The following is a 14022-nucleotide window of genomic DNA, read 5'->3' on the forward strand; positions in this document are numbered from 1 at the left end:
TGGAATTCCCAAAATTCCACCCCGGGAATCCCAAAATTCCCCCCCAAAATTCCACCCCAAAATCCCACCCAGAAACCCAAAATTCCACCCCAAAATCCCCTTGGGAATCCCAAATTCCACCCCAAAATTCCACCCCAGAAACCCCAAATTCCGCCCCAAAATTCCACCCCGGAATCCCAAAATTCCACCCCAAAATTCCACCCAGAAACCCCAAATTCCGCCCCAAAATTCCACCCAGAAACCCCAAATTCCGCCCCAAAATTCCACCCAGAAACCCCAAATTCCGCCCCAAAATTCCACCCAGAAACCCCAAATTCCACCCCCAAATCCTCCCGGAAACCCCAAATTCCAGCCCAAAATTCCACCCAGAAACCCCAAATTCCACCCTAAAATTCCACCCGGGAATCCCAAAATTCCCTCCCCCAAAATTCCCCCCAAAATATTCCAAAATCCCATCAGAATCGCCACCTGGAATCCCCAAAATTCCACCTGGAAACCCCAAATTCCAGCCCAAAATTCCCCCCGGGACCCCCCAGGATCCCCCAAACCCTCCCAGGACCCCCCCAGTGACCCCAAATTCCCCCCAGTTCCCCCCAAATCCCCCCCAAACCCCTCAGGACCCCCCAAATCCCCCCAAAATCCCCCAAATTTCCCCACCCGGGACCCCCCAAATCCCCCCCAAACCCCCCCAAGTGACCCCAAATTCCTCCCAGAACCCCCCAAATCCCCCCAGTTCCCCCCAAATCCCTCCCGAACACCCCCAGGACCCCCCAAATCCCCCCCAAACCCCTCAGGACCCCCCTAATCCCCTCCCAAACCCCTTAAATCCCCCCAAAATTCCCAAAAATCCCCCCCAAACCCTTCCAAGACCCCCCCAGTGACCCCAAATTCCCCCGAGGACCCCCCAAATCCCCCCCAAGGCCCCTCAGATTTCCCCCCCCGGGACCCCCCAAATCCCCCCCCAAACCCGCCAGGATCCCCCAAATTGCCCCCCGGGACCCCCCAAATCCCCCCCAAAATCCTCCCAGGACCCCCCAAATCCCCCCCAAAATCCCCCCAGGACCCCCAGATTCCCCCGAACCCCCCCAGTACCCCCCAAAACCCCCCAGGACCCCCCAAATCCCCCCCAACCCCCCCAGGACTCCCCCAAATCCCTCACGGGACCCCCCAAATCCCCCCCAAAACCCCCCCCAGGACCCCCCCAAATCCCCCCGAATCGCCCCAGGACCCCCCAAAACCCCCCCAGGACCCCCCACATCCCTCACGGGACCCCCCCAGATCCCTCCCGGGATCCCCTAAATCCCCCCCAAAGCCCCCCAGGACCCCTCAAATCCCCCCCAAATTCCCCCCCGGGACCCCCCAAATCCCCCCGAATCCCCCCAGGACTCCCCCAAATCCCTCACGGGACCCCCCAGGACCCCCCAAATCCCCCCCAACCCCCCAGGACCCCCCAAATCCCTCACGGGACCCCCCCAGATCCCTCCCGGGACCCCTCAAATCCCCCCCGAATCCCCCCAGGACCCCCCAAATCCCCCCAAATCCCCCCAGGACCCCCCAAATCCCCCCGAATCCCCCCAGGGCTCCCCAGATCCCCCCCAAAATCCCCCCAGGACCCCCCAAATCCCTCACGGGACCCCTCAAATCCCTCCCGAACCCCCCCAGGACCCTCCCAGTGACCCCAAATTTCCCCCAAATCCCCCCCAAAGCCCCCCCAGGACCCCCCAAATCCCTCACGGGCTGCCCGGGGGGTCCGGGGGGGCCCCGTTGTCCTTTGGGTCCCGCTTGGCCCTGGGGGGGACACGAGAGGGTTGGGGGGGTCCTGGGGGGGATTTGGGGGGTCCTGAGGGGGATTTGGGGGGGTCCTGGGGGGGATTTGGGGGGGATTTGGGGGGTCCTGGGGGGGATTTGGGGGGTTTTAGGGGGATTTGTGGGGGTCCTGGGGGTGTTTGAGGGGATTTGGGGGAGATTTGGGGGGGCCTGGGGGGTCCTGGGGGGATTTTGGGGGTGTTTGAGGGGATTTGGGGGGGATTTGGGGCCGTTTTTGGGCTGTTTTGGGGGAGGGGTTGGGGTTTTTTTGGGCTGGTTTTGGGGTTTTTTGGGGATTTTTGGGGGTATTTTTTGGGGTGGCTTTGGTTTTTTGGGGGGGATTTTTGGGGCGGTTTTTTGGATGGTTTTGGGGGTTTTTTGGGCTGATTTTGGGGGTTTTTGGGCTGATTTTGGGTGGGGGTTGGGTTTTTTGGGGGCTGGTTTTGGGGTTTTTGGGGTTTTTTTGGGCGGGGGTTGGGGTTTTTTTGGGCTGATTTTGGGGGTGTTTTGGGGTTTTTTTGGGGGGGGTCTCACCATGGCTCCTTTGGCTCCTTTGGGCCCGGCCGGACCCTGAGGGGGGAGGGGAGAAAAAAAGGGGGGGAGGGGTTAAAGGGGGGGGAGGGGCAGCAGAGCCCCCTCCCCAAAATCCAGGGAATTTGGGGGGTGGGGGAATTTGGGGGGGGGAGGGGCCACTCACGGGGTGTCCGGGGGGTCCCGAGGGTCCCAAGGGTCCGGCGGCTCCGGGGATCCCCTAAAAACCCCCCAAAAATGAACGACCCCCCCCAAAATCCCCCCAAAATTCCCTTTATCCCCCAAAATTCCCTTTTTTCCCCCCCAAAATCAGATTTTTCCACCAAATCCCATTTTTTCTTCCAAATCCCCATTTTTTCCCCAAATCCCCATTTCCCCCCCTCAAATCCCAATTTCCCCCATCCCATTTTTCCTGAAATTCCCACTTTTCCCTGCTAAATCCCCCCAAAATCCCATTTTTTCGCCCCAAAAGAATCCCCATTCCCCCCCCCAGAATCCCAATTTCCCACCCCCGAATCCCCTCCAAATCCCAGTTTTTTCCCCTAAATCTCTCCCCAAATCCCCATTTTTCCCCCAAATCCCCATTTTTTTCTCCCAATCCCCATTTTCCCCCAAAATCCCCCCAAAAATCCCATTTTTCGCCCTCCCAAATCCCATTTTTCTTCCCCAAAATCCCATTTCCCCCCCCCCAAAATCCTCGGTTTTCCCTCCAAATCCCCATTCTTTTCCTCCCAAAATCCCAATTTCCCTTCCCGAAATCCCCATTTTCCCCCCAAATCCCCATTTTCCCCATCCCAAATTCCCGTTTTTTCCCCCCCAAATTCCCGGTTTTGCCCCAAATCGCCCCTTTCCCGCCCTTTTTTTTCCCTCCTTTTTTCCCCTCCTTTTTTTTCCCTCCCTTTTTTCCCTCCCATTTTTTTCCCTCCTTTTTTTTCCACCCTTTTTTCCCTCCCTTTTTTCCCGCCCTTTTTTCCCACCCTTTTTTTCCTGCCCCTTTTTCCCGCCTTTTTTCCCTCCCTTTCTTCCCTCCATTTTTTTCCCGCCCTTTTTTCCCCGCCCTTTTTTCCCTCCCTTTTTTCCCTCCCTTTTTTCCCTCCCTTTTTTCCCCCCCTTTTTTCCCCCCCTTTTTTCCCTCCCATTTTTTCCCTCCCATTTTTTCCCTCCCTTTTTTTCCCGCCCTTTTTCCCTCCCATTTTTTCCCGCCCTTTTTTCCCCTCCCTTTTTTCCCTCCCTTTTTCCCTCCCTTTTTCCCGCCTTTTTTCCCTCCCTTTTTTCCCGCCCTTTTTTTTCCCGCCCTTTTTTTCCCTCCCTTTTTTCACTCCCCTTTCTTTCCCGCCCTTTTTTTCCCGCCTTTCTTCCCTCCCTTTTTTTTCCCCGCCCTTTTTTCCCTCCCTTTTTTTTCCCTCCCTTTTTTCCCACCCCTTTTTTCCTGCCTTTTTTCCCTCCCCTTCCCCCCCCTTTTTTCCCACCCTTTTTTCCTCCCTTTTCTTCTTCCCTTCCCCCCCCCCCTTTTTCCCCCCCTTTTTTCACTCCCCTTTCTTTCCCGCCTTTCTTCCCTCCCTTTCTTCCCTCCCTTTTTTCCCTCCATTTTTTTCCCGCCTTTTTTTCCCCCCTTTTTTCCCTCCCTTTTTTCCCTCCCTTTTTTCCCTCCTATTTTTTCCCCCCCCTTTTTTCCCTCCCTTTTTTTTCCCTCCCTTTTTTTCCCACCCTTTTTTCCCGCCCATTTTTTTCCCTCCCTTTTTTTCCCGCCCATTTTTTCCCCCCTTTTTTCCCTCCCTTTTTTCCCTCCCATTTTTCCCCCCCCTTTTTTCCCTCCCTTTTTTTCCCACCCTTTTTTCCCGCCCATTTTTTCCCTCCCTTTTTTCCCGCCCTTTTTTCCCGCCCATTTTTTCCCTCCCTTTTTTTTCCCGCCCTTTCTTCCCTCCCTTTTTTTCCTCTCTTTTTTCCCTCCCTTTTTTCCCTCCCATTTTTTTCCCTCCTTTTTTTTTCCGCCCTTTTTTCCCTCCCTTTTTTCCCCCCCTTTTTTTCCCCCCTTTTTTCCCTCCCTTTTTTCCCTCCCTTTTTTTTCCCACCCTTTTTTCCTCCCTTTTTCCCTCCCTTTTTTCACTCCCCTTTCTTTCCCCCCCTTTTTTCCCTCCCTTTTTTTTCCCGCCCTTTTTTTTTTCCCACCCTTTCTTCCCCCCCTTTTTTCCCTCCCTTTTTTTTCCCCCCCTTTTTTCCCTCCCTTTTTTTTCCTCCCTTTTTTCCCTCCCTTTTTCCCTCCCTTTTTTCACTCCCCTTTCTTCCCCCCCTTTTTTCCCTCCCTTTTTTTTCCCTCCCTTTTTTCCCTCCCTTTTTCCCTCCATTTTTTCACTCCCCTTTCTTTCCCCCCCTTTTTTCCCTCCCTTTTTTTCCCGCCCTTTTTTTCCGCCCTTTTTTTCCCGCCTTTCTTCCCTCTCTTCCCTCCCTTTTTTCCCTCCCTTTTTTTCCCCCCTTTTTTTCCCCCCTTTTTTCCCTCCCTTTTTTTCCCGCCCTTTTTTCCTGCCCTTTTTCCCTCCCTTTTTTTTCCCGCCCTTTTTCCCTCCCTTTTTTTTCCCGCCCTTTTTTCCCACCCTTTTTTCCCGCCTTTGCCCTCTGTCTCACCGTGTCCCCCTTGGTGCCGGCGTTCCCGGGGGGTCCCGGCCGCCCCCGCTCCCCTTTGGCCCCCGGCTCCCCGGGGGGGCCCAGCAGCCCCAGCAGCCCCGGGTGGCCCTGGCGGGAATGGGGCCAGCAAAGGCGAGTTTGGGGTGAAAAACGGGGATTTCGGGAAAAACGGGGAGTTTGGGAAAAACGGGGAGTTCGGGAAAAACGGGGAGTTTGGGAAAAATGGGGATTTGGGGGAAAATGGGGAGTTTAGGAAAAATGGGGAGTTTGGGAAAAACGGGAGCGTTTGGGGTGAGAAATGGGGATTTTGGGAAAAATGAGGATTTCAGGAAAAACAGGGATTTTGGGAGAAACGGGGAAGTTCGGGAAAAACGGAAACGGTCGGGGAGAAACGGGGAGTTTGGGAAAAACGGGGGATTTTGGGAAAAATGGGAGCGGTGGGGGGGAAACGGGGATTTCGGGAAAAAAGGGGATTTGGGGAAAAACGGGGAGTTTGGGAAAAACGGGGATTTCAGGAAAAAATGGGAGCTTGGGAAAAACGGGAGCATTTGGGGTGAATAAAGGGGATTTCGGGCAGAATGGGAAATTTGGGAAAAATGGGGATTTTGGGGGGGGAAAAATGGGGACTTGGGGTAAAATGAGGATTTTGGGAAAACCAGGAGTGTTTGGGGGGAAAAACGGGGATTTCAGGCAAAACGGGGAGTTTGGGAAAAATGGGGAGTTTGGGAAAAACAGGAACGGTGGCGGAGAAAAGGGGAGTTGGGGAAAAACGGGGATTTGGGGGAAAATGGGGAGTTTAGGAAAAATGGGGAGTTTGGGAAAAATGGGAGCGTTTGGGGTGAGAAATGGGGATTTTGGGAAAAATGAGGATTTCAGGAAAAACGGGGATTTTGGGGTGAGAAACGGTGATTTTGGGAAAAACGGGGACTTCGGGAAAAACGGGGAGTTTGGGAAAAACAGGAACGGTGGGGGAGAAACGGGGAGTTGGGGAAAAATGGGGATTTGGGGGAAAATGGGGAGTTTAGGAAAAATGGGGAGTTTGGGAAAAACGGGAGCGTTTGGGGCGAGAAATGGGGATTTTGGGAAAAATGGGGATTTTGGGGAAAATGGGGAGTTTGGGAAAAATGGGGATTTTGGGGGAAATGGGGAGTTTGGGAGAAATGGGGATTTTGGGAAAAAAGGGGATTTTGGGAAAAATGGGAGGAATGGGGCGAGAAAAGGGGATTTCAGGAAAAACGGGGAGTTTGGGGGGAAAAACGGGGATTTCGGGAAAAACGGGGGAGTTCAGGAGAAACGGGAACGGTGGGGGAGAAATGGGGATTTTGGGAAAAACAGGGATTTCAGGCAAAAAGGGGATTTTGGGAAAAACGGGGAGTTTGGGAAAAACGGGAGCGTTTGGGGCGAGAAATGGGGATTTGGGGAAAAACGGGAGCAGTGGGGGACAAACGGGGATTTTGGGAAAAAACGGGGATTTTGGGAAAAAGGGGAGTGGTGGGGGAGAAACGGGGATTTCGGGAAAAACAGGGAGTTTGGGAAAAATGGGGATTTCAGGAAAAACGGGGATTTTGGGGTGAGAAAAGGGGATTTCAGGAAAAATGGGGAGTTGGGGAAAAATGGGAGAGTTTGGGGGGAAAAACAGGGATTTCGGGCAGAATGGGGAGTTTGGGAAAAATGGGGATTTGGGGGGGAAATAAAAGGGGATTTTGGGCAAAATGAGGATTTTGGGAAAACCAGGAGTGTTTGGGGGGAAAAACACGGATTTCGGGCAAAACGGGGAGTGCGGAAAAAAAGGGGATTTTGGGAAAAATGGGGATTTTGGGGAAGATGGGAGGGGTGGGGTGAGAAAAGGAGATTTCAGGAAAAACGGGGATTTTGGGAAAAACGGGGATTTCGGGAAAACCGGGGATTTTGGGGTTAGAAAAGGGGATTTCAGGAAAAACGGGGAGTTGGGGAAAAATGGGGATTTTGGGGCAAACGGGAGCATTTGGGGTGAAAAACGGGGAGTTCGGTGAAAACGGGGATTTTGGATAAAACAGGGATTTCTGGAAAAAGGGGAGGGGTGGGGCGAAAAACGGGGATTTTGGGAAAAACAGGGATTTCGGGCAAAACGGGGATTTTGGGAAAAATGGAAGCATTTGGGGGAAAAAAGGGGAGTTCGGGAAAAATGGGAGCATTTGGGGAGAGAAAAGGGGATTTTGGGAAAAAAGGGGAGCATTTGGGGGAGAAATGGGGATTTCGGGAAAAACGGGAATTTCGGGAAGAACAGGAGTGTTTGGGGGAAAAAGGGGGGATTTTGGGGAAGAAAAGGGGGTTTTGGGAGGAAAACGGGGATTTTTGGGGGGATTTAGGGGGAAAATGGGGATTTTGGGGGGGAAATGGGGATTTGGGGCAAAAAAAGGGGATTTGGGGCAAAAGGGGATTTGGGGGGGGAAGGGATTTATTTTGGGGAAAAAAAAGAGGATTTTGGGGGGAAACTGGGGATTTTGGGGGGGATAAATGGGGATTTTCGGGAGGGTTTGAGGGGAAAAAGGGGATTTTGGGGGGGAAAATGGGGATTTGGGGGCAAAAAAGGGATTTTTGGGCGGAATGTGGGGGGGAAAAGGGGATTTTGGGGGATTCCAGGAGGAATTTTGGGGTTTCCAGAGGGGATTTTTGGGAATTCCGAGGGGATTTTGGGGTTTCCAGAGGGGGTTTTGGGGTTTCCGGAGGGGATTTTGGGGTTTCCGAGGGGATTTTGGGAATTCCAGAGAGGCTTTTTTGGGAATTCCAAGGGGATTTTGGGGTTTCTGGAGGGAATTTTGGGAATTCTGAGGAGATTTTGGGATTTACAGGGAGGAATTTTGGGGATTCTGAGGAGATTTTGGGAATTCCGAGGGGATTTTGGGGTTTCCAGGGAGGATTTTTTTGGGAATTCCGGGGGATATTGGGGTTTCCAGGGAGGAATTTTGGGGGTTTTTTGGGGTTTCTGGAGGGGATTTTGGGGATTCCGAGGGGATTTTGGGATTTCTGGAGGGGAATTTGGGAATTCTGAGGGGATTTTGGGGTTTCTGGAGGGGATTTTGGGAATTCTGAGGAGATTTTGGGGTTTGCAGGGAGGAATTTGGGGAATTCCAGGGAGGAATTTGGGAATTCCGAGGGGAATTTGGGGAATTCTGAGGGGATTTTGGGGTTTCCAGGAGGATTTTGGGGAATTCTGAGGGGATTTTGGGGTTTCTGGAGGGGGTTTTGGGGATTCCGAGGGGATTTTGGGAATTCCAGGGAGGCTTTTTTGGGAATTCCGAGGGGATTTTGGGGTTTCTGGAGGGGATTTTGGGAATTCTGAGGGGATTTTGGGGTCTCCAGGAGGATTTTTGGGAATTCCCAGGGGAATTTGGGGTTTCTGGAGGGGATTTTGGGAATTCTGAGGAGATTTTGGGGTTTCCAGGGAGGAATTTGGGAATTCCGAGGGGAATTTGGGAATTCTGAGGGGATTTTGGGGTTTCCAGGGAGGATTTTTGGGAATTCCAGGGAGGAATTCGGGAATTCTGAGGGGATTTGGGGGTTTCTGGAGAGGATTTTGGGAATTCCGAGGAGATTTTGGGGTTTCCAGGAGGAATTTTAGGGTTTCTGGAGGGGATTTTGGGAATTCCGAGGGGACTTTGGGGTTCCCAAGCACCTGAATTTGGGGAATTTGGGGAATTTGGGGATTTGGGGGATTTGGGGGAATTTGGGGAAGATTTTCCCGCTCACCTTCTCGCCCTTGGCTCCGGTGTCTCCCTTGAGCCCCGGGAGCCCCGGGGGGCCCTGGAATTTGGGGAATTTTGGGAATTTTGGGAATCAGTTCGGGATCCCCTCGGTCGGGATCCTCTTCCTTCCTTTGGGATCCCATTCTTTGGGATTCCCGTTTTTTTGGGGGATCCCATTTTTTTGGGGAACGGGGATAAATTTGGGATCCCTTTTTTCGGGATTCGTTTTTTTGGGGGATTCCATTTTTTGGGATTCCTTTTTTTGGGATTCCATTTTTTGGGACTCCTGGGGTTTTTTGGGATCCCATTCTTTGGGAACGGGGATAAATTTGGGATCCCTTGTTTTTGGGATTCCTTTTTTTGGGATCCCATTTTTTGGGAACGGGGATAAATTTGGGATCACATTTTTTTGGGATTCCTTTTTTTTGGGATCCCATTATTTGGAATTCCCATTTTTTGGGGAATGGGAATCAATTTGGGATTCCTTTTTTTGGGGATCCTCCTTTTTTTTGGGATCCATTTCTTTGGGGAATGGGACAAATTTGGGATCCCTTTTTTGGGGATTCCCATTTTCTTGGGATCCCATTCTTTGGAATTCCCTTTTTTTTGGGATTCCATTTTTTTTTGGGAACGGGGATAAATTTGGGATCCCTTTTTTTGGGATTCCCTTTTCTTGGGATCCCTCATTTTTTTTTGGAATTCCCATTTTTTGAGATCCAATTTTTTGGGGGAATGGGGATAAATTTGGGATCCTCTTTTTTTGGGATCCTTTTATTTTGGGATCCCCCTTTTTTTGGGATCACTCACCACCGGTCCGGGGGGTCCGGCCTGGCCGGGGCTTCCCGGTTTTCCTTGTTCTCCCTAAAAAAAAAAGAGGGAAAAGGGCAGGGGGGGTCCCCAAAATTCAGGGGGATTTGGGGTGAAATCCTGGGATTTCAGCCTCCCAATCCCAAATTTTTGATCCCAATCCCAGAATTCCAGTCCCAATCCCACAATTTGGGTTCCCAATCCCGGATTTCGGGTCCCAATCCCACCGATTTTCATCCCAATCCCGCAATTTTGGCTCCCAATCCCAGATTTTTTGATCCCAATCCCAGGGTTTTTGATCCAAATCCCACAGATTTTTGATCCCAAATCCCGCAATTTTTGCTCCCAATCCCGAATTTCGGGGCCCAATCCCAGAATTCAGCTCCGAATCCCAGATTTCCCATCCCCCAATCCCAGGTTTCCCAGGTTTTTGCCTCCCAATCCCAGATTTTTTGATCCCAATCCCAGAATTTGATCCCAATCCCAGAATTTGGGTCCCAATCCCCAATTTCAGGTCCAAATCCCAGAATTCCAGTCCCAATCCCACAATTTTTCCTTCCAATCCCAGAATTCTGGTCCCAATCCCATTTTTTTGATCCCAATCCCAGATTTTTTGATCCCAATCCCAGATTTTGGGTCCAAATCCCAGAATTCCGGTCCCAATCCCACATTTTTTGATCCCAATCCCAGATTTTTTGATCCCAATCCCAGATTTTGGGTCCAAATCCCAGAATTCCGGTCCCAATCCCACATTTTTTGATCCCAATCCCAGATTTTTTGATCCCAATCCCAGATTTTGGGTCCAAATCCCAGAATTCCGGTCCCAATCCCAGATTTTTTGATCCCAATCCCAGATTTTTTGATCCCAATCCCGGATTTTTCCATCCCGATGCCGCAATTCCGGCTCCCGCTCCCGATTTTTCGGGAATTCCGCCTCACCACGGCTCCCGGCAGCCCCCGGAGCCCCTCGGGTCCCGATTTCCCGGCCATTCCCGGCGGTCCCACGGCTCCGGTTTTCCCGGGGGCTCCGCCCGCTCCTGGCTCCCCCTGAGGGAAATTTGGGAATTCCGGGGGGAATTTTGGGGCTTCTGGGAGGAATTTTGGGGATTCTGGGAGGAATTTGGGGGTTTCTGGGAGGAATTTTGGGACTTCCAGGGGAATTTTGGGAGTTCCAGGGGGAATTTTGGGGCTTCCGGGAGGGATTTTGGGAGAAATTTTGGGAATTCTGGGAGGATTTGGGGTTTCCAGGAGGAATTTTGGGGATTCCAGGGGGAATTTTGGGAATTCCACGAGGGAAATTGGGGATTCTGAGGGGAATTTTGGGAATTCCACGAGGGATTTTGGGGATTCTGAGGGGAATTTTGGGAATTCCAGGGGGAATTTTGGGCTTCTGGGAGGAAATTTTGGATATTCCTGAGGGAATTTTGGGGCTTCCAGGAGGAATTTGGGGATTCTGGGAGGATTTTGGGACTTCCAGGGGAATTTTGGGAGTTCCAGGGGGAATTTTGGGGCTTCCGGGAGGGATTTTGGGAGACATTTTGGGAATTCTGGGGGAATTCGGGGTTTCCAAGAGGAATTTTGGGGCTTCCAGGGGGAAATTTGGGAATTCTGGGGGAATTTTGGGGATTCCAGGGGGAATTTTGGGAATTCCACGAGGGATTTTGGGGATTCTGAGGGGAACTTTGGGAATTCCAGGAGGAATTTTGGGGCTTCCAGGGGGAAACTGGGGAATTCTGGGGGAATTTTGGGAATTCCAGGGGGAATTTTGGGCTTCTGGGAGGAAATTTTGGATATTCCTGAGGGAATTTTGGGGCTTCCAGGAGGAATTTGGGGATTCTGGGAGGATTTTGGGACTTCCAGGGGAATTTTGGGAGTTCCAGGGGGAATTTTGGGGCTTCCGGGAGGGATTTTGGGAGACATTTTGGGAATTCTGGGGGAATTCGGGGATTCCAGGGGGAATTTTGGGGCTTCTGGGAGGAATTTTGGGGATTCTGAGGGAAATTTGGGGATTCCAGGAGAGATTTTGGGGATTCCAGGGGGAATTTTGGGAATTGCTGAGGAAATTTTGGGAATTCCAGGAGGAATTCTGGGGATTCTGTGGGAATTTGGGGAATTCCAGGAGGATTTTGGGGATTCTAAGGGGAACTTTGGGAATCCCAGGAGGGATTTTAGGAATTCTGGGGGAATTTGGGGAATTCCTGAGGGAATGTTGGGAATTCTGTGGGAATTTGGGAAATTCCGGGAGGATTTGGGGAATTTGGGGGGAACTTCGGGAATTCCGGGGGGAACTTCGGGAATTCCGGGAGGAATTCTGGGGATTCTGAGGGGAACTTTGGGAATTCCAGGAGGGATTTGGGGGATTCCAGGGGGAATTTTAGGAATCCCGCTTGGAATTCTGGGAATGCCGCTTGGAATTCTGGGATCACCCACCTTGGCTCCCTTCTCTCCCTGGCGCCCCTCGGGGCCGCGGGATCCGGCCGGACCCTGTGGGAAAAAAACCATGGAAAAAAATCGGGAAAAACGGCATCGGGGAGGAGCCGGGATCGGGGATTTGGGGGAGGGTTGGGATTTTCCCGGATTTTCCGGGATTTCCGGGATTTCCGGGATTTTCCGGGATTTTCCAGGATTTTACCCTCTTGCCCAGGGGCCCGGCGGGGCCGTTCTCGCCTGTGGGGCCCGGAGAGCCCTGGGGAGGGAAAGGAGGCGGAAAATCGGGATCCAGCCCGGAATTCCTGAGGGTCGGGATCCCAAAATTCCCAGGGATTGGGATCCCAGAATTCCCAAGGACTGGGATCCCAAAATTCCTGAAGATTGGGATCCCAAAATTCCCGATCAAAGGGATCCCAAATTCCCAAGGATCCGGATCCCAGATTTCCCAAGGATTGGGATCCCAAAATTCCCAGGGATCGGGATCCCAAAATTCGTGATCAAAGGGATCCCAAAGTTCCCAAGGATTGGGATCCCAAATTCCCAAAGATCAGGATCCCAAATTCCTGAGGATCAGGATCCCAAAATTCCCGAGGATTGGGATCCCAAAATTCCCAAGGAATGGGATCCCAAAATTCCCGATCAAAGGGATCCCAAAATTCCCGGGGACTGCAATCCCAAAATTCCCGATGAGCGGGATCCCAAATTCCCAAGGAATGGGATCCCAAAATTCCCAAGGAATGGGATCCCAAAATTCCCAAGGATCATGATCCCAAAATTCCCAGGGATTGGGATCCCAAAATTCCCGAGGATCAGGATCTGGGGGCTCCCCGAAATCCGGGAATTCGGGCCCTCACCGGCTCCCCGGGCTCTCCGTCCTCGCCCCGCTCGCCCTTGGCTCCGTCCTGGCCCTGCGGGAACACGAAAATCCCGGGATTCGCCCCCAAAATCCCAGCGGGATTCCCCCGATCCCGGATTTCCCAAATTCTGCCTGCCCCAAATCCCAAAATCCTAAAAAAATCCCCCCAATTTTCCAACCAAACCCCCAAAAATCCCAACTTCTCCTCCCAGAATCCCAAAAAACGCAAAAATCCCGACTTCTTCCCCAAAAAAACCCCAAATCCCAACTTTTCCCCCAAAATCCCAAAAAACCCAAACATCCAAACTTTCCCCCCAGAATCCCAAAAAAAAACACCCCAAAATCCCAACTTTCCCCCCCAGAATCCCCCAAAACCCCCAAAATCCCAACTTTTCCCCCCAAAATCCCCAAAAAGCCCCAAAATATCCCAATTTTCCCCCCAAAAATCCCCAACCCCCCCCAAAAATCCCAACTTTCCCTCCCCCGAATCCCCAAAAAACCCCCCAAAATCCCAACTTTTCCCCCAAAAATCCCAATTTTTCCTCCCAGAATCCCCAAAAATCCCAAAAATCCCAAATTTTCCCCCCAAAATTCCCCAAACCCCCAAAAATCCCAATTTCCCCCCCCAATCCCAAAAAACCCCAAAAATCCCAACTTTTCCTCCCAGAATCCCAAAAAAACTCCCAAAATCCCAACTTTTCCTCCCAAAATCCCAACGTTTCCCCTCAAAATCCCAATTTTCCCCCCCCAAAATCCCAAAAAAAACCCCCAAATTCCCAACTTTCGCCCCCAAAATCCCAACTTTTCCCCCCAAAATCCCAACTTTTCCCCAGAAAATCCCAATTTTTCCCCCCGAAATCCCAATTATCCCCCCTGACCCCCCCCAAATCCCGACTTTCCGGCCCCAAATAATCCCAAATAATCCCAAATAATCCCAAAGCTCACCCTGGGTCCCATCTCTCCGGGGGGGCCGGGATCTCCCGGGAATCCCACGGGACCCTAAAAACAGCGGGAAAAGGAGCAAATCCCGGGAATTGGGGCGTCCCCGGCCATTCCCGGACCCCAAATCCCGGGAATTGGGGCGTCCCCGGCTGGTCCCGGACCCCAAATCCCGGGAATTGGGGCGTCCCCGGCCGGTTCCCAACCCCAAATCCCGGGAATTGGGGCGTCCCCGGCCGGTTCTGGGACCCCAAATCCCGGGAATTGGGGCGTCCCCGGCCGGTCCCGGACCCCAAATCCCAGGAA

The 14022-nt window shown here is 52.2% G+C and overlaps 1 protein-coding gene across 1 annotated transcript in view; it reads right to left on the reverse strand.

Annotated features, from left to right (window-relative positions):
* Positions 1-14022, reverse strand: part of COL11A2 (collagen type XI alpha 2 chain) — a gene marked incomplete at its 5' end in the record, with an annotated part of 47975 nt that overhangs the window by 8332 nt on the left and 25621 nt on the right. The window contains 11 exon segments of the mRNA XM_068999195.1: positions 1735-1788; positions 2341-2376; positions 2504-2557; positions 4960-5067; positions 8689-8742; positions 9492-9545; positions 10431-10538; positions 11922-11975; positions 12124-12177; positions 12776-12829; positions 13723-13776. Of these exon segments, the coding sequence (XP_068855296.1) occupies positions 1735-1788; positions 2341-2376; positions 2504-2557; positions 4960-5067; positions 8689-8742; positions 9492-9545; positions 10431-10538; positions 11922-11975; positions 12124-12177; positions 12776-12829; positions 13723-13776 (684 nt within the window).

The sequence above is a fragment of the Aphelocoma coerulescens genome, unplaced genomic scaffold (genome assembly GCF_041296385.1).
Source record: "Aphelocoma coerulescens isolate FSJ_1873_10779 unplaced genomic scaffold, UR_Acoe_1.0 HiC_scaffold_271, whole genome shotgun sequence".
Taxonomy (NCBI): domain Eukaryota; kingdom Metazoa; phylum Chordata; class Aves; order Passeriformes; family Corvidae; genus Aphelocoma; species Aphelocoma coerulescens.